The sequence below is a fragment of the Lepisosteus platostomus genome, chromosome 5 (genome assembly GCF_059453375.1).
Source record: "Lepisosteus platostomus isolate fLepPlt1 chromosome 5, fLepPlt1.hap1, whole genome shotgun sequence".
Classification (NCBI taxonomy): Eukaryota; Metazoa; Chordata; class Actinopteri; order Semionotiformes; family Lepisosteidae; genus Lepisosteus; species Lepisosteus platostomus.
The window spans coordinates 38212166-38230583 of NC_142615.1; the positions used below are offsets into that span (position 1 = coordinate 38212166).

The 18418-nt window shown below is 44.2% G+C and overlaps 3 protein-coding genes and 1 non-coding gene across 4 annotated transcripts in view; 2 read left to right on the forward strand and 2 right to left on the reverse strand.

Moving 5' to 3' along the window:
- LOC148666183 (antigen WC1.1-like) overlaps positions 1-18418 on the reverse strand; it is a 648305-nt gene that overhangs the window by 374098 nt on the left and 255789 nt on the right. The window lies entirely within an intron of this gene.
- LOC148666241 (CD5 antigen-like) overlaps positions 3940-18418 on the forward strand; it is a 191635-nt gene continuing 177156 nt past the window's right edge. The window contains exon 1 of the mRNA XM_088632906.1: positions 3940-4300. Coding sequence (XP_088489032.1) covers positions 4252-4300 — 49 coding nt within the window. The 5' untranslated portion in view covers positions 3940-4251. The remainder of the gene's footprint in view (positions 4301-18418) is intronic.
- Positions 4420-7662, forward strand: LOC148666242 (scavenger receptor cysteine-rich type 1 protein M130-like). The gene is made up of 5 exons (XM_088632907.1): positions 4420-4453; positions 4655-4798; positions 5625-5663; positions 6107-6421; positions 7349-7662. The coding sequence occupies exons 1-5, from the start codon at positions 4420-4422 to the stop codon at positions 7660-7662; spliced, it is 846 nt and encodes a 281-aa protein (XP_088489033.1).
- trnaa-cgc (transfer RNA alanine (anticodon CGC)) lies at positions 16199-16270 on the reverse strand. Its single transcript has one exon. It is a non-coding gene; the product is annotated as a tRNA-Ala (tRNA).

Consider the following 18418-nt stretch of genomic DNA (forward strand, 5'->3'; position numbering starts at 1 on the left):
GTGCCAGGCTGTGACAGTCCTGGTCTTGTCTCGAGTGTCTGTCAGTGCCCAGGTCAGACAGTCCTGCTCCACCAGTGTCAGGCTGTGACAGTCCTGGTCTTGTCCAGAGTGTGTGTCAGTGCCCAGGTCAGACAGTCCTGCTCCACCAGTGCCAGACTATGACAGTCCTGGTCTTGTCCTGAGTGTCTGTCAGTGCCCAGGTCAGACAGTCCTGTTCCAGCAGTGTCAGGCTGTGACAGTCCTGGTCTTGTCCAGAGTGTGTGTCAGTGCCCAGGTCAGACAGTCCTGTTCCAGCAGTGTCAGGCTGTGACAGTCCTGGTCTTGTCCCGAGTGTGTGTCAGTGCCCAGGTCAGACAGTCCTGTTCCAGCAGTTCCAGACTGTGACAGTCCTGGTCTTGTCCAGAGTGTCTGTCAGTGCCCAGGTCAGACAGTCCTGCTCCAGCAGTGCCTGGCTGTGACAGTCCTGGTCTTGTCCAGAGTGTGTGTCAGTGCCCAGGTCAGACAGTCCTGTTCCAGCAGTGTCAGGCTGTGACAGTCCTGGTCTTGTCCCGAGTGTGTGTCAATGCCCAGGTCAGACAGTCCTGCTCCAGCAGTTCCAGGCTGTGACAGTCCTGGTATTGTCCAGAGTGTGTGTCAGTGCCCAGGTCAGACAGTCCTGTTCCAGCAGTTCCAGACTGTGACAGTCCTGGTCTTGTCCAGAGTGTCTGTCAGTGCCCAGGTCCGACAGTCCTGCTCCACCAGTGCCAGGCTGTGACAGTCCTGATCTTATTCAGAGAGTCTGTCAGTGCCAAGGTCAGACAGTCCTTTTCCAGCAGTGCCAGGCTGTGACATTCCTGGTCTTGTCCAGAGTGTGTGTCAGTGCCCAGGTCAGACAGTCCTGCTCCAGCAGTGCCTGGCTGTGACAGTCCTGGTCTTGTCCAGAGTGTGTGTCAGTGCCCAGGTCAGACAGTCCTGCTCCAGCAGTTCCAGGCTGTGACAGTCCTGGTCTTGTCCAGAGTGTGTGTCAGTGTCCAGGTCAGACAGTCCTGTTCCAGCAGTGCCAGGCTGTGACAGTCCTGGTCTTGTCCTGAGTGTCTGTCAGTGCCCAGGTCAGACAGTCCTGTTCCAGCAGTGTCAGGCTGTGACAGTCCTGGTCTTGTCCAGAGTGTGTGTCAGTGCCCAGGTCAGACAGTCCTGCTCCAGCAGTGCCTGGCTGTGACAGTCCTGGTCTTGTCCCGAGTCTCTGTCAGTGCCCAGGTCAGACAGTCCTGCTCCAGCAGTTCCAGGCTGTGACAGTCCTGGTCTTGTCCAGAGTGTGTGTCAGTGCCCAGGTCAGACAGTCCTGTTCCAGCAGTGTCAGGCTGTGACAGTCCTGGTCTTGTCCAGAGTGTGTGTCAGTGCCCAGGTCAGACAGTCCTGCTCCACCAGTGTCAGGCTGTGACAGTCCTGGTCTTGTCCAGAGTGTCTGTCAGTGCCCAGGTCAGACAGTCCTGCTCCACCAGTGTCAGGCTATGACAGTCCTGGTCTTGTCCTGAGTGTCTGTCAGTGCCCAGGTCAGACAGTCCTGTTCCAGTAGTGTCAGGCTGTGACAGTCCTGGTCTTGTCCAGTGTGTGTGTCAGTGCCCAGGTCTGACAGTCCTGTTCCAGCAGAGTCAGGCTGTGACAGTCCTGTTCTTGTCCAGAGTGTATGTCAGTGCCCAGGTCAGACAGTCCTGCTCCAGCAGTGCCTGGCTGTGACAGTCCTGGTCTTATCCAGAGTGTGTGTCAGTGCCCAGGTCAGACAGTCCTGCTCCAGCAGTTCCAGGCTGTGACAGTCCTGGTCTTGTCCAGAGTGTGTGTCAGTGCCCAGGTCAGACAGTCCTGTTCCAGCAGTGTCAGGCTGTGACAGTCCTGGTCTTGTCCAGAATGTGTGTCAGTGCCCAGGTCAGACAGTCCTGCTCCAGCAGTGCCAGACTATGACAGTCCTGGTCTTGTCCAGAGTGTGTGTCAGTGCCCAGGTCAGACAGTCCTGGTCTTGTCCAGAGTGTCTGTCAGTGCCCAGGTCAGACAGTCCTGCTCCACCAGTGTCAGGCTGTGACAGTCCTGGTCTTGTCCAGAGTGTGTGTCAGTGCCCAGGTCTGACTGTCCTGTTCCAGCAGTGTCAGGCTGTGACAGTCCTGGTCTTATCCAGAGTGTCTGTCAGTGCCCAGGTCAGACTGTCCTGTTCCAGCAGTGCCAGGCTGTGACAGTCCTGGTCTTGTCCCGAGTGTCTGTCAGTTCCCAGGTCTGACAGTCCTGCTCCAGCAGTGCCAGGCTGTGACAGTCCTGGTCTTGTCCAGAGTTTGTGTCAGTGCCCAGGTCAGACAGTCCTGCTCCAGCAGTGCCAGCCTGTGACAGTCCTGGTCTTGTCCAGAGTGACTGTCAGTGCCCAGGTCAGACAGTCCTGCTCCACCAATCCCAGGCTGTGACAGTCCTGGTCTTGTCCAGAGTGTGTGTCAGTGCCCAGGTCAGACAGTCCTGCTCCACCAGTGTCAGGCTGTGACAGTCCTGGTCTTGTCCAGAGTGTGTGTCAGTGCCCAGGTCAGACAGTCCTGCTCTAGTAATGCCAGGCTGTGACAGTGCTGGTCTTGTCCAGAGTGACTGTCAGTGCCCAGGTCAGACAGTCCTGCTCCACCAATCCCAGGGTGTGACAGTCCTGGTCTTGTCCAGAGTGTGTGTCAATGCCCAGGTCAGACAGTTCTGCTCCAGCAGTGTCAGGCTGTGACAGTCCTGGTCTTTTCCAGAGTGTGTGTCAATGCCCAGGTCAGACAGTTCTGCTCCACCAGTGCCAGGCTGTGACAGTCCTGGTCTTGTCCTGAGTGTCTGTCAGTGCTCAGATCAGACTGTCCTGTTCCAGCAGTGTCAGGCTATGACAGTCCTGGTCTTGTCCAGAGTGTGTGTCAGTGCCCAGGTCAGACAGTCCTGCTCCAGCAGTGCCAGGCTGTGACAGTCCTGATCTTGTCCAGAGTGTCTGTCAGTGCCCAGGTCAGACAGTCCTGCTCCAGCAGTGCCAGGCTGTGACAGTCCTGGTCTTGTCCAGAGTGTGTGTCAGTGCCCAGGTCAGACAGTCCTGCTCCAGCAGTGCCAGGCTGTGACAGTCCTGGTCTTGTCCAGAGTGTATGTCTTTGTAGAAGTAAAGGCTATTTCATTTCAAGTTCCAGGTCAGACAGATGTCCCAGCAATGCTAGTCTGTGACAACTCACAGTGCCTGTCTGTGGTCTTGTCCAGAGTGTGTACCAGTGCCCAGGTCAGACAGTCCTGCCCCAGTAGTGCCAGGTTGTGACAGTCCTGTTCACAGTTTTTGTCAGGGGGCAGGTCAGGCAGTCCAGCTGCAACAGTAGCTGGACTGGGTGTGATAGGCTTGGTTTTCTATAACCTCTGCACCACTTTGGACGTGACGTCTAAAACAACTTTATTTTTTATATGTAAGTGTTCATTTCTGCTTTATATTGAAGGACATTGTTTAGTTCCCAGGTTTTCTTCAAGTTTATCAGGAAGCTTTGGGGTAGAATGTGTTCTTCATCTTGGTTCAGGGTCTCAGATATCTGCAGGTCAATTACTTGTGTTTCACAACCAAATTCCCCCTTTGAAGCCCAGAGTTCTAGGATGTCAGCTCCTATGACACAGTGGGGTGTCATGAGGGTTTGGTCATTTTACTTATTTTTCATTGATCTCTCAGTGTTTCTGTGGAAGTGACTTGATCTGCAGTGAATGTGTGCCTGATAATTTACAGATTAATTTTTAGCTGAGCAATTTCCCAAAATTCCAAAACAGTGTATAGTTTTAGTATTCTTTAGAATTCCTCACAATTTTGTTCAAATAATGAATACTCACTCTCTATTCCTGCTCTCTCTTCCTGTCTTTTCTTATATTCAAGCATATCGAGTGGTCAGGGACAGTGATCTCTGTTATTGTTCTGATATTCCACCTCATTGAGGGGTCAGAAAGGTCAGGGACAGTGATCTCTGTTATTGTTCTGAAATTCCAGCTCATCGAGGGGTCAGAGTGGTTGGAGGCAGTGATCTCTGCTCTGGGAGACTGGAAGTGCAGCACGGAGAGACCTGGGGCTCAGTGTGTGACTCTGACTTTGACTGGCAGGATGCAGAAGTTGTCTGTCGAGAGCTGGACTGTGGGGTTCCCTCACAGGTGCTGAAGGGGGCTCATTTCGGGAAGGGGGAGGGACAGGTCTGGACAGAGGAGTTTCAGTGCCGGGGAAGTGAATCGCACCTGTCCTTCTGTCCAAAGTCCTCCACAATGACACAGAGCTGCACCCATGAGAACGATGTGGGACTGGAGTGTTTTGGTAAGAGGGGGATAATTCATTTCATTTTGTTTTTAATGGAGCTCAAAACTGAAGCTTAGAAGAGAAACAAATAAGTGTTGCTATAGCTCTGATTCAATACTGGGGATTGGTGTTTAACCATGAAAACTCAATACGATGATCTTCTGATCAACAGTAACTTAATTAAACCATAAATTACCAGCCTTGCTGATGAAGAAAGTATTTCAGATTGAATTGGATCGAACAGTAACACGTTAGTGAGATACTTATATGACAGTAATTTAAAGATCAGTATTGTAAGGATACTTGAAGGGTTATTGCTGGTTGTTGTGTTGTGACACTTTGTCTCTGCTCTCTCCCCTGTCCGGTGTGCAGGATACACAGGGTTCAGGCTGGCGAACGGCTCAGACTCCTGCTCTGGCCGAGTGGAGTTACAGTGGCTCTTCAGGGACTGGGGGACAGTGTGTGACCAGTACTGGGACCTGAGAGATGCCAGTGTTCTCTGCCAGCAGCTGGGCTGTGGGGAGGCTGTAGCAGCTCCAGGACAGGCCTGGTTTGGACAGGGCAGTGGACCAGTAAGGGCTGATGTGTTTGAGTGCTGGGGCAATGAGAGCCGTCTCTCACACTGTGCTGTCTCTTCATGGGGGAGAGCAGGGTGCTCTCATGGACAGGACGCAGGAGTCATCTGCTCTGGTGAGAATTATGTTTAAAAATCATGTGCTTACACACAGCAGCACACTGTCTTCATGATTTACTGAATACCTGCTCTGTTACACGCTGCCAGTAAAAATATATTCCTTAAAGCATGTGAGCGTATTTGAATCATATCATATATAACTCAAATATTAACTAAAGGGGTAATCATTTTCATTGTCATTTTTTTTTCAGATGATTAGGTACAACAATTCACTGTGGACATAAATCTGTTTTACATTTATATTGAGATCACTGTCCTAAAAATGAAAGAAAGTATTGGATCTCAGTATCCCGTAATTAACACCTGAACTGTTTAATTAGTTTAATTAATGGAGCCCTATTTAACAGGAGGCTGAAAAGAAAGTGAGTCTCAGAAAGTCAATAATTACAGATGTTATGTACAGTTGAGCCCCACACACAGCTGACCCTGCACTGGTGAAACATCACTCTTGTGGACAGAAATGAGCTCCTTTCTTCTGTTTTACAGACTCAAATATGACCAGAGATTCACCTGGAGCAGGTAAAGAGAGATTGAAGACTGTCTTAATCACATCAGTGCTGTTTTAATTCTAGTTTCATTTCTGGTGCTAAACTGCACCTCTCACACATGGTTCACAGTCTGTTTTCTCTCTCTCTGTTTGTTTCACAGGTTTCCCTTCTTCAGCTGTTCCCTTTTCCAAAACACCAGGTATGAATTAGCCCCTGTTCTGTATCTCCAGGGCTCTCAGTGTGTGTTGATGTCTCTGTTGCTCAGTGGAATCCCAGATCAGTCAGTGAGGCAACAGCTGTGTGTGTGCAGTATTTTCTGTGTGTCACAAACACACTAGGGTCTTTGGGATCTACAGCAAACGCATCTATCTGAATACTGCAATTTGTCACCGGTGGAGCTATTGTCTCTGTGCCCAGCAGTGGGTCAGAAAAGTAACTTATCTGGTATACTGCTTATGAACAATCTGTTACAATAAGTATATATTAAATTAATCAAAAGTCAAGAAACATTGTACTTGAACTGTATCTGCTTTGCCTAGTGGGCCGAGATAATCTTCAACTTGTAACAGCAGGTCATGGTGATCTCTTAGTACTGCACTGACCTCTGGACCCCTAATTCTAATCCTAATTCTCTGCTCCTAGATCAGCTGTCCCTCAGGCTGGTTGGTGCAGGAGGTGACTGTGCTGGGAGGCTGGAGGTTTATCACAATGGATCCTGGGGGACAGTCTGTGATGACTCCTGGGACCTGGCAGACTCTCAGGTGGTATGCAGACAACTCCAGTGTGGGACGGCCCTCAGTGCCCCAGTGCCGGCCTCCTTCAGCCAGGGAACTGGACCCATCTGGCTGGATGAGGTGGGCTGTCTGGGGAACGAGTCGTCTCTGTGGGAGTGTCCCTCAGCAGGGTGGGGACGGCATGACTGTGGACACAAGGAGGATCTGAGAATCCTGTGTTCAGGTAGGGGAGATAATTAAAATTACAATGATTCAGATTCTTTAATCCCACATTGTGGATATGGCTTGCATCTAGAGTGCCTAAATATGTTTGACTTGTGAGAATGTGAGAATCTTGTGTTCAGTAAGTTAACTAAATAAAATAATCCACATACTGGAATTCCACATTGTGGATATGGTTTGCATCTGGAGTGCTTAAATGCATCTTGTTGAGGAAAAGACTGAGCTGGATGCAGAATTAATTTTAAAATAAATATTTATATTTATGATACAGTTGTGAATGCACATATTCACATCCCAGCAAAAATAAATAAAGAGAGAAAGAAACTCAAGAGAAATTCCCCTCCACTAGTGAATGGGGATATATTCATCTCAGTCCTCCAGTAAAATCTAGGGTCCAAACTTTAAACTTCTCACATCAATAAGACCTGTTGTCTGTTTGGGTGTATTTGTCTTGGCCATTATCTTTCATGATTTTCTGCCTCAAATGTTTCATTTTGATTTGTTCCAAGAATGGCTTCTGGTCAGATCCTGATGACCCACACAGTGTTAAATGTCACCCTGAGCCACGTTTTCTCCATTCATAACGCTGCACCGCTCATCCTGAGCCAAGAGTTCTACTTTCATGCCTCAGTCTCTTAGTTGTGCTGCTGCTGAATAGCCAAGCTGATCAGAATGATGTTTTGGGTCAGAACCTGATCATGTAATGGGATTTTAAAGTTCTGTGTGATGCACTGTCCAGATTCTGAATGAACAGAACCACACAGTCCTGCCTGTCACCTTCATGTCAACTGTGTTATTGTACAGCTGTCATTGTTTCATTACATGTTCATTTCATTTCATTGCTAGTTGTTTCTTACCAGTTCAGAATGAAACGTTGGGCTGTCTTGTCAGGGTTTGTTTCCTTTGACTTTCCCTGCTGTCTTGACAGATCACACTCTCTTGAGGCTGTCTGCAGGCTGTTCAGGACAGGCAGAGGTTTACTACAATGGCACCTGGGGCAGTGTGTGTCAGAACGGCATGACTGACTCCACAGCTGCAGTGATCTGTAAACAGCTGGGCTGTGGAGACAAGGGCACCGTCAGAGAGACAAACTCCAGGCTGAGCCCGGACCCCAAATGGCTGGACTTTGTCTCCTGTCGCAAACATGACTCTTCCCTGTGGCAGTGTCCCTCCTCCCCCTGGGGTCAGAATGACTGCACAGACCAAGAAGTGGCTAATATCACCTGCTCAGGTAGAGAGTGAAGAGTAATGCTGCCTTCCTCTTAAACAGCTCTGCAGTGATTGTCTTTATCTCGAGCAGCTCTGTGGATTAGTGTTTTGCCAAGTTCAGAACATAATAAGAGCTTTCAATTGAATTATTATAAATTTATATCCAAACATGTATAAAAATGAAAGCAATGTCATTGTTATTCATTTTATAATAATAATGTTTTTATATGACTATTAATTCTTGAAGGTCCTAGAAAAGAAGCTGACAGAAGCACTCCAGCCCCTCAGGAGCAGCAGCCTCAGCAGCACTGCCCAGGTGAGTTCAGTGTGTAAAACAGTCAGAGACACTGCAGCCCTGAGCTGAGAAACAGTAACCATACAGCTCTCTTCTAGGGTCACTCTATACCTCACTAATCTCTACTACAGTCACTGAGCTGAAGACACTCAGTAACCTCTCTGCTCTCGTCTACAGTCACAGATCTAATGACACTGAATAACCTTTCTGTTGACTTTCAGTCCCACTGGCTCTGCGCCTGGTTGGAGGCACTAACTGCTCTGGCCGGGTGGAGCTGCGGTATGAGGGCTCCTGGGGGACAGTCTGTGACGACTCCTGGGACCTGCAGGATGCCCAGGTGGTCTGCAGACAGCTGGGCTGTGGGGATGCAGTGAGTGCAGCAATAGAGGCCTCATTCGCCATTCGGAAACGGCGCCATCTGGCTGGACGAGGTGAACTGCACAGGCAGTGAACTTCACCTGTGGGACTGCTGTCACTCTGGACTAAATCAGAGTGACTGTCGACACAAGGAGGATGCAGGGGTTACCTGTACAGGTGAGGAGAGTCTTAGAACTGTAGATAAACAAGGTAGCAGATCAATGGAGAAGTTAGACTGATGTCACCCATACTCTATCACTGCTTAATATCTAACTGAACCAACTAAGATCATCAGTCACAAGATTTGGATATTTTGTAGCCCTGTGTATGTGAACAGCACTAGGCTTTAATTCCGAACAAGACACCATTCATCCAGCAATCCTAGATTTGACCTCAAGGAACAAATGTAAAGATTTTTTTTTATTAAGACCACTGTGGATTCAACCTGCTGTAAAACCAAAGGCAATATATTGACAGCTCTCCTATCTCTTTTACAGGTTTGTCAGAGACAACAGCCAGTCCAACAACAGCTACAGGTGAACATAAATCCTCCTTGTCATTGATAACTCCTGTCTTTCTGTCTCTTCAGATTCCCAGTGTTGCTGTAGTGTCTCCTCTCCTCCCTCATTGTGAAGATCAGTGTTTTCAGTTTCCCGGTGTAGATCTACTGCTAGTGTCCTCTCTTTCATCACTGATTTACTGACAGTCCTGGTGGTTTAGATTTGGAATTCTTAACTATTCTTCGTTGATCTTGGGTTCACCCTGAAGCCATGATAGCCCCATATGGGAACATGAGGAGAACAGGACATTCCATCTGTCGAAGCATATATGAGCCCAAGAGCACCTCTCCTGATCCCTGTTCATCCATTGTCTCCCCCTCTCTCAGGCAGAACCAGGACAACACCCCAGACACAGCCGCTGGGAGGCCTGTCTGCCTCGCCCCTGGTCCTCCTGCTGCTGGGGGCTCTGCTCTTCGTGGTGCTGGCCCTGTTAGTGGGGCAGCTGATCCAGAACAGGAATCTGAGGAAAGGTAGGGAGGGAACTCTCCATCCACATAGTGACCTCTAGTGGTCAGTTCTGTCACTCACATGGAACTTATATTTACATAATTACCTTGAGGAATAAACCTGCTTTAAAATCACAATTGCCTGAGGTAAAACCTGTCTAATTTAAAGGTGTGCTGGATGTGAGCAATTTTAATAGTGTAGAGAAATCCATTTGAAGTTTAAGAAAGATTATTTGAAAAAGATTAGCAACAATTACAGGTGGAGATATCAGGAAATTTGCAAATCCAGAATCATAACATTTGTGTGCTCAAATGTCCAAAATATGTTTAGGAGTGACAAAATTGTTATCTTGTACTCCTCTCCCTGCATGTTAACCCTGAGTGTCTGTTTCCTCACACAGCCCTATCTAAGGGAGCACTCGCCCCCTATCATGATGCCGTCTACGAGGAAATAGAGTACAAACTGGCCAGAGAGGGAACCTACAGCGCCCCCAGGAGAGGTGAGTGGAGACAGTCTTCAGGTGTAATTAGTCTCCACCCTCTAAGGAAAATCTGAGGACTTACACTTGTAGAAAATCTCACTCAACTGGTTTCTGACAAAAAGGGTATTTTTTAGTTTTAAACCTGTAGGGTTTTTTCTCAACTGGTGTCAAACTAAGTGAAGAAAATCAACACAGCACGATTCTGGATCTGCCTTATAAACACAAACTCACACACTGGCTTCTCTTCCAGTAGAGGACAGTGAGGCTGCTGTCTGACTGCAGGTAATACTGATCTGTCCTCCTGTTCACAGGGAGATTCCTCTCTGATGAGCTGCCCTCTGGATATGATGATGTGGAGGACAGTGAGGGAGACCCAGTACCAGGTGAGGGGAGGTTAAGTAAGGGGGCTCAGTGTGGGAGTGAGGAGGTCTTCAGTTCAGTACTCACTCTCACCTCAAACCACGCTGACATTTAGAGAACTTATGTAGAAAATCCTGAATTATATAAATATAACCACACGTGTTTGATACTTTATAAAGTCTGTTTTTCAGTGTTGCCTCACACTAGCATTATCTCAGCAAATCATAGATGCTGAGCAAAACTAGACCTGGTCAATACTGGGGTGGTAAACAGGGTGCTGCTCTCATTGGTTTTGATAGAAAAGGAGACTGCGGAACAGCATGCTGCCTTTCAGATCAGATAAATCAGCGACCCTAGAGTTTTGGCTTAACTATACACCACAAAACATTTAAAATCACACTTTCCAATTACTTTGCAGCTCTATGGTCAAAGTAAGTCTGAGTCCTGAAGTGTAAATTCTCTGTCTCTCTGTGTGGTTCAGGAGACTCGATAACCTCTCTGAAAGAAGAGATCCCAGAGTACTATGATGATGCTGTAACTGTACCTCAGAGTCCAGATGCCTTGTCAGGTGGGTTATTTCAGTCCAATCACATGGGGAAACTCTGCACCAATCCCACAGAGTCTGAATCTCTCTACTCTTTCTTGGATCTAAGCCTCTGAATACGGAGTCTGTACTATTCTGTACCAGTTACATGAATCTGACTCTCTCTCTGTGATCTCAGCCCTGCACACTCAGTCTGGGTCACTGCTGCCAGTGTCCGGCTCCTCTTCAGTATCTCATAGGGTTCACATCACCACCCTCACTGTACAAATACAGCCAAACTTTCTCTGCCCTGTTTTCCTTCAACATCTTATTTGAAAATCTAGGAATTGTTTTACATTTATTACAGTTGTGAATAGGACTGGAAATCAGGTTCCGCCTGATCTCCTGTACTTAGAGCCTGGAGTTTTAGATCCTGTGTGATGTTCAGTTAATCAGTGTGTTCTGATGAGCTCCAGCAGTCCTGTGCTCTAGATAACTCAGTGTGCTGATGTGTGACAGTGATGCTGTGCTCTGTGTGCTTTAGGAAAGCTGATGTTCTCTGTGAAAGAAGAGCCCCTGAGTACTATGATGATGCCATCACTGTGCCCCAGAGTCCAGACACTGTGTCAGGTGAGTTATTATAAATAAGACTAAGGAGTACCCCCTGTACCAGCCCAAAGTAGCCTTTGTCATTAGAAATTAGTCTCAACCTAATTTCATATCTGCAAATAAACACTACCTAGAAGAGAAGAGGTCTCTTACAGGCCAGTCTGTGTCAGAATGACAGAGCCATTACTGACCTGCTCTTCTGTTCACAGGGAGACTCCTCTCTGATGAGACACCCTCTGGATACAGTGATGTGGGCGACGGTGAGGGAGACCCCACTTCAGGTAAAAGGGGCTACAGCCAGGGGGCTCAGTGTGGGTTAGGTAGTTCAGGGATGAGAGAGATAACCTCCAGTAATCCATCTCTGTTGCACTGTCATCCAAGACAGGGGGGAATCAGGCATTTTGCAGTAGCAGTAGCTTCACTCTGTCATGTCCTACAAGGATCAATAACAGCCAATAAAGGCTGAGTGACCTGAATTGTACAAAGTTAGATCACAAAGATCACAGTGTCACTGAAACCCACCTACTGACACACCTAGCCAATCAGATTTAAATTGATTTAAATTGATCAGCAGCTGATTAATGATGAGGGAATGAGGTCTGGGCAGAACAAAGCTTTAGATTCCCCAAGACCTCTGACTGCAGAGAGAATTACTAGGCTCAGAAATTACTAGGTCTTCCTCACTGTGGTTTTAGAGCATTGATACTTCATAAGTATAAGTGAATTCTACACTGAATCATCAATTCTTCCAAAAAGATACAATTGAATTAAAAAAACCTATTAAATGCTTTTGAGTACAATATTGTAACATCTATTCTGTATACTATAACTGTTAGCCCACTAATAGCCATTGATATCAAAGCAGAGTACTTCTCAGATACAGTATGTTCTATTATGCTTATTGTTTGTTATGCAAATTATGATTATATCAATAAATTGTATATTGTCTGGTTAGAATATATGTGTGAGACTATAGATTATTATGTTTGATTAGTTCCTAAAAGTCTACAAGTACTCTCAAAATATACTGCTATAATTTCTGATTGTTACAGAAAATTAAAATCCCCATTCACTACACTATTGTGACTATGTAAGTGTTTTAAAAAATCTAGGTACACCTGGGTAATGTCATCAATTCCAATTCCAATTACAGTACATGGCTAGTGGCTGCAAAGCAAGGAGATGTTTGCTGAGATGCTGAGGTGTGAGATTCAGAGATCAAAGCAGCCATAAAGTTCTGGGTAAATGATTGTCAATCAACTGTCCAGGAATGATAGAAGGCGAGAGCTACTTCTTGCTTCTACTACTTGTCCAGATCAACTGGAAAGACCAGACTGGAGTTTAGTCTTTGAACCTCATAAAGAGAGCTTGCCTTTCTGTTGTTTTTAGAAACTTTTATTTCTTTTTTATATAATCCCTTAGTTAAAAAGTGCCTCTCCTGGCTAGTGGGAGCATCTTTAGAACAGGGAGATAGGTTCCCATTCATTTTGTAGCAATTGGGTTCACAAAGAAAGAGATTTAACTGTAGGTTATAATGTCTTTGGTTTAGAAGGTTTGGTTTATCTCTTTCTTTTAAGTAGGTGTTCTGTAAAAGCTGAATACTTGGTAGCAGTTTGAGGGTTTTCTGGGTGTTTAGGATGTAGGTGTCTAAAACACCTTCTTAGCAAATTTGTAATTGCGTGTTGTATGTTTATGTTGTGTGTAGTGTTGTTAACAAATATTTAACTAATTGTCTCAACTATTACTTTTTTTCAATAAAGCTGTTCCAAAGAACAAATCTCTTATGTGCCTTTAACTATACCAGATGCTTGGGTATATTCTTGGCAAAATCTTTAAAAGTTGGGGGTTATGATTAATTTATTTTTTAATTTATCTACTCAGTCATTTTTGATATTCACAATTTTCATAATCCTAATATGTAACAATATTATTTCAATAACTGGCTCATTTGACAAATCATGAGTCTGTCTCTCTGTCAGGTGTCCTCCAGCCTGGCCCTGGAGTGGACAGGGTCCTGCCCACACTGCCCTCTGAAGAAGGAGCCCCTGCCCCTGACAGGACTGACTACGATGATGTTGGGGATGACTCTCAAGGAGAGGATGGGCGCTGTGAGACTGACAGAGCTGTCTGGGAGAACCTCCTCCAGCAGGTCTAGACACAGAAGAGCTTCACCAACAGAGTCACACAGTCTTACAACAGTTCTGAGAACTGAGACTGTCTGTGACCTGAGTCCACTTCACTCCACTGCTTCCACACTGACACTGTCTGTCACTTGAGAGCTCTGACCAGTGAGTCACTGTCCTCATTGACTTTGTCTACAGGACCTGCAGTTTGTGTTTTAAAACAGGGAGACCTTAAAGTTCCCTATTCCATTCAGTCTTTTTTCTTGTATAATATGATATGTTTCTGAAATAAAACGATTAATTGATATAGAATTCTGAATGTAACATTTCTGATGTGCAGAAATGTAAAGACATTTTCTTAACGTTTCCTTTTTAAAAATAAACTTTTTAAAATCATTTTGTCATTCATTTGTAATTTCTTAATTTTGTACAATTAAAGACTTTTAATTAAATATATAAGAAACCTTTGGCCACTCACAATGATAAAATCAACCCCAGAAGGAGAGAATGCCTAAATGTTTGTGATCAATTCATAAGTATGATTTAATCCACACAAGGAACAAAAGGCACTGTCGACAGAGCCAGACACAACACAACCAAAGAGACAACCTGGCTGTTATTTACATTCCCTTCAAATCAAAAGGTTAAGATAGATAGATACTTTATGGATCCCATGAGAAGAAATTGCATCTATCTATCTAAGACTCCTTGTCCTGCCTTCAGGAGCTGCTCAATTTAAAACGCAGCATCCCACAGCACTAGAGACACCCCAATATTCACTTTATACTGCACCTCAAACCATAGGTATTTTATAGCACCCAGATTGACCAGTACAGAGCACTAGATACAGTAAAACATCTTTATATTTGAAAGAAATGTGAGTGTTTTGCACATTTCAAGCTACAACAAGTAAACATTTGAGTACCTAAGTCAATATCACCTGGAATGATCAATAATGACCAACATCGGCAACTTCCAAGAAAATCATTTTCACTCATTGAATTTGATCTTCATACTCACCTTGCATTCTCAGCTATAATACTTCAAAATTACACTGCAGATTTGGTGGAAAACTTCACAAATCTGTACAATTGTATTTTAATATCTTGGTATATGTACCTTCATTTTAATATACATGTAAGCATAAATGCTGTTCAGTATATTGTACTTTTGTTGTACTTTTTAAAACATTTTACCTGAGGACGCAAGGGGACTGTTATATCTTGTGATACATGCAAGACATCTGTAAAAGAAGGTGAAATTTTAATAAAATTGGTGATTAAAAGAAAACCACAATTTGTATGATATTATCCCTCGATATCGAAGACCAATTGAAGGATTTGAAGAAACTATCAAAGAAACAGCAGCAATAGCAGATGATTTGGGTTTTGAACCAATGATTACACCTCAATAATCAATTCGTCCTCAAAAAATGAATAGACAGGCATGTTTTGAGCCTCATAATGATCCTCTTCTGGATCCACAAGAAACGTGTTTTGGATGTACTTATAACTTCCATCGAAGAGAGATCTCATCAGTTGCATACAATTGAAACTTGACTTTTTGGATGGTATTGAAAATATTTTTAAAAAATAAAATAAACAATTTTCCAACGAAGATCTTGTATTGCCAGGATCTATTCTTAGCGTTTGGTAGTGATAACACTTCTGATATTGATGGAGTAGAAACGTACGATGCATTGACAGGATTTCTGAAGCGAGAAGTCCTAGAATGCCGCCTATAAATGAGCTAGGATTCATACCAAGAAATACTTTTTGTTTTCCACCCAGAAGGCTGCTATTGCATTACCAGTTTTGGTAGCTTCTGGGCGCGATTTTCCAAAACCAAAACTAATAACAAAGTTATTTAAGATGCACCATGTCCAAAAATTGTAAATCGAGACTAGTATTACTACAGAAGAAAATATTTAACTGAAATATTAATAAGACTATGTAAGTATAAAAAGTAGAACAATTCAATTTATATAACTTATTTTTTATTCTTATTAGAAATGGGCTCACACACTGGGAGACACTAACGTTTATCTTCGTTAGAGTGTGTGAATAACAGTTTAACCCAAAATGTTTGTAATTGTGATTTTGTTAAAATGCAATAAATCGTCTATCAGCAGTAAGAAATTATTAAGAAAGTAAGAAATTGTTTTATTTCACAAACGGTAAGACGTGAAGAGAGTTTACAGTTCGTATCCTTCGCTTGGTCTTAACTTAAGCGTTCAGGATCCAAGCCCGTGTGTGGATGGTTGTGTTTCTTGAATCTCTTGTAATCATCAAAAGTCGTTGTTTAGTCCTTCAGTACTTTCTCGAGTTGTACCATGGATATTTTAAACGATTAATACTATTCATGCTCTTTTGCCTTTTCCTTCACATATGGAAAAAGTTCAAAGTGTCCTTATGGCTGTACTCCACATCTACACGAGAGCACCTGTAACAGTACAGGACACGCAGTGAGGAATTCGCGCAGCTTTCAGTTTAGTGCGGAGTCCAGAGGGAGGACTCACTCGCTGAATGATTTCTCAAGAAATCCCGGGTGAGATTTAACAGGTGATTTCTTCAACAGCCACGACAAGTGTGGAGACGTTCTCTGGATTTCCTGAATATGACGTTAAATTAGTTCAAATCATTTGGTAGTTAACAGAACTAAATGCTTTGGAGGTACATTTAAAACAGCAGAGCAACACTGTAGCACTTTGTGTGTGACTGAACTTAATTGTGTAAACCTGGCTCTCTATGAACACCGACAAAGAGTTCTCACTCAACAGAAGATTGCGATGTGAGCACAATAATATAAAGCACGTGGAGATGCCAGGAATTGAACCCGGGACCTCATACATGCGAAGCATGCGCTCTACCACTGAGCTACATCCCCAGTGGTGTGTGCTCAGGGAGAATGCCTGCAATTTCCCACTTTCGTGTTTCCTCTACTACAGAGTAAATTCATGGGAATGAAGAAATAAGGAAGGAAAAATAATCGCATTGAAGCTTCCAGAGACTGGGCAAAAACGAATCAGTTATTTTTATATCCAGTCACACGGGCGACAGTGGTTAATTCCTCGACGGGGGAGTGCTTTTTTACCTCCTTACTCTGCTGTCTTTTAATTCTGTTTTCTTTGAAAGCTTTTTGCATCTTTTAAGTGCTCTCGGTTAAACTATGCATAGAACAACAGCAGTACTGATGATTTTCATGGACCGATGCACACTTCTTCTGTACAACTCCAGTGATAAAGCCCTGTCTGTAAATATTGTAGAAGAACGAAAAAGGGTGAAACAACGCTCCAACCACAGGAATGGTAACCAGAAGGATCGTGTTCTAATTTAATATGTCATTTTGAGATGCCTTGTCAACGCAGACAGGTGTTAGAGCTGAACAAATAATTTATAGTGGTGATTGTAAACATGGAACATGTTATTTCTATACCAGGAAGAAAGGAGCAGACTTAAGTTAAAAGAGACAAAAACGACACCTAATCACAGCTAACATTAATTAAAATGACATCACAACAAAAGAGTGAATCAAATTCGTTTTCATTGAATGTCTGTGTCTTCATCACTTTGACCGGGGTAAAGATAGCTTGAAGTTCGAAAACGATTTTGGCATGGCTGTTTTTTATGAAACAATTGCTTTGTATATATAATTGCTCTGTGTATAAAGTACATTGTGAATGTTCTCACAGCCTTCAGTTTGTCTTTTTATTCCATGCACGAATATTCTTGTGTCCATATCACATATCATATAACACAGAACGCCTTCAAACCAAATGCATTTTAAAGACCACGAGTTTGAAAATTTTCACAACCCCTCCATAAACATATCAGTGAGCTAATTATCCTTTTCTGACAGTCGGGGTTTTGATTGATGCACAATTACGCACCATCTGGAACACTGGGGGACCGCTGTATACATACATACATTCACTACGCAGAAATACTGCTCAATAGAGTTTCATGCGAAAAACCAGCAGAACAGCAGTTTCCAATTACCCAGACTGTCAGCACGGGAATAAAGCTTTGTTTTATTTCTGAAACCCTTTCTTTATTTCCTGTTTTCATTCTGCAGGAAAATTCCTATTCTTTACTCAACAGCTTTTTAAAAACAGCACCCATGATGTTCAAATCATGATGTCCATGATTGTTTACACAGAAGACTGGCAGAGCTTTGGGTTGTGAATCTCTTTTTCTCATGGTTTTATTGAATGTGGCACCGTGCACTAGGATAGGGGGATGCTGTTCACAAGCCAATAGCATTTAAACCACAGCACCCACAATGCTGCAAGTAAGTGTTTTACACACTAAGCAGGTCCTCTGACCTTTCCCAGCCTTGCTTTGGGTTCTGAAACCTCTTTCAGTTTTTGTTATGATTTTTTCAATACGGCACCGTTTAGACATGCAATACACTGGGATAGGGAGGTCCTCTTCATGACTCAATAGCATTTGAAGCACAACATTCACAATGCTACAACCAAGTGTTTTACACAGCAGACAGCCCCCCTCACCTCATACAACCTTGCTTTGGGTTGTGAAAGTGTTCTTTATTTTTTTATGATTTTTTGAATATAACACTACAGGTAATATACTGGAATAGGGGGGTCTTCTTAATACATGGGGTACATGCGGATAGCGCCTTAAAAGGTGGCTTCTCAAAGCTCTTTACAGAATGACAACAACAATAAATAAAAATACACAAGATAAAACACAATTACAATATATAGAGGAGACCGTGGATGGTGGTACTAAGAAAAGCAGAGGGGTGAAGAATGGAACCAGTTCAGTAAAGGCTTTTCTAAAGAAGAGGGTTTTGAGTCTGGATTTGAAGTAGTTTAGAGAAGGTGACTCTGTGATATCCTTGGGGAGAGAGTTCCAGGGCTTGGGGGCATAACAGGAGAAAGCCCTGTCACCCACAGAATGTAGATGGGCTTGGGGAACAGTTAGGAGAGCAGAATTAGAAGAGAGAAGGTTGCGAGGTGGAGAGTAGGGCGATAATAGTTCAGACAGGTACTGAGGTGCCAAGCCATGCAGA

Coding starts and splice junctions, on each gene's coding strand:
- LOC148666242 (XM_088632907.1), top strand. CDS start 4,420: ATGAAAACTCAATACGATGATCTTCTGATCAACA. Junction 4,799..5,624: donor TCTCTGCCAGCAGCTGGGCT/GTGGGGAGGCTG, acceptor TTTGTTTCACAG/GTTTCCCTTCTTCAGCTGTT. Junction 5,664..6,106: donor TCCCTTTTCCAAAACACCAG/GTATGAATTAGC, acceptor CTCTGCTCCTAG/ATCAGCTGTCCCTCAGGCTG.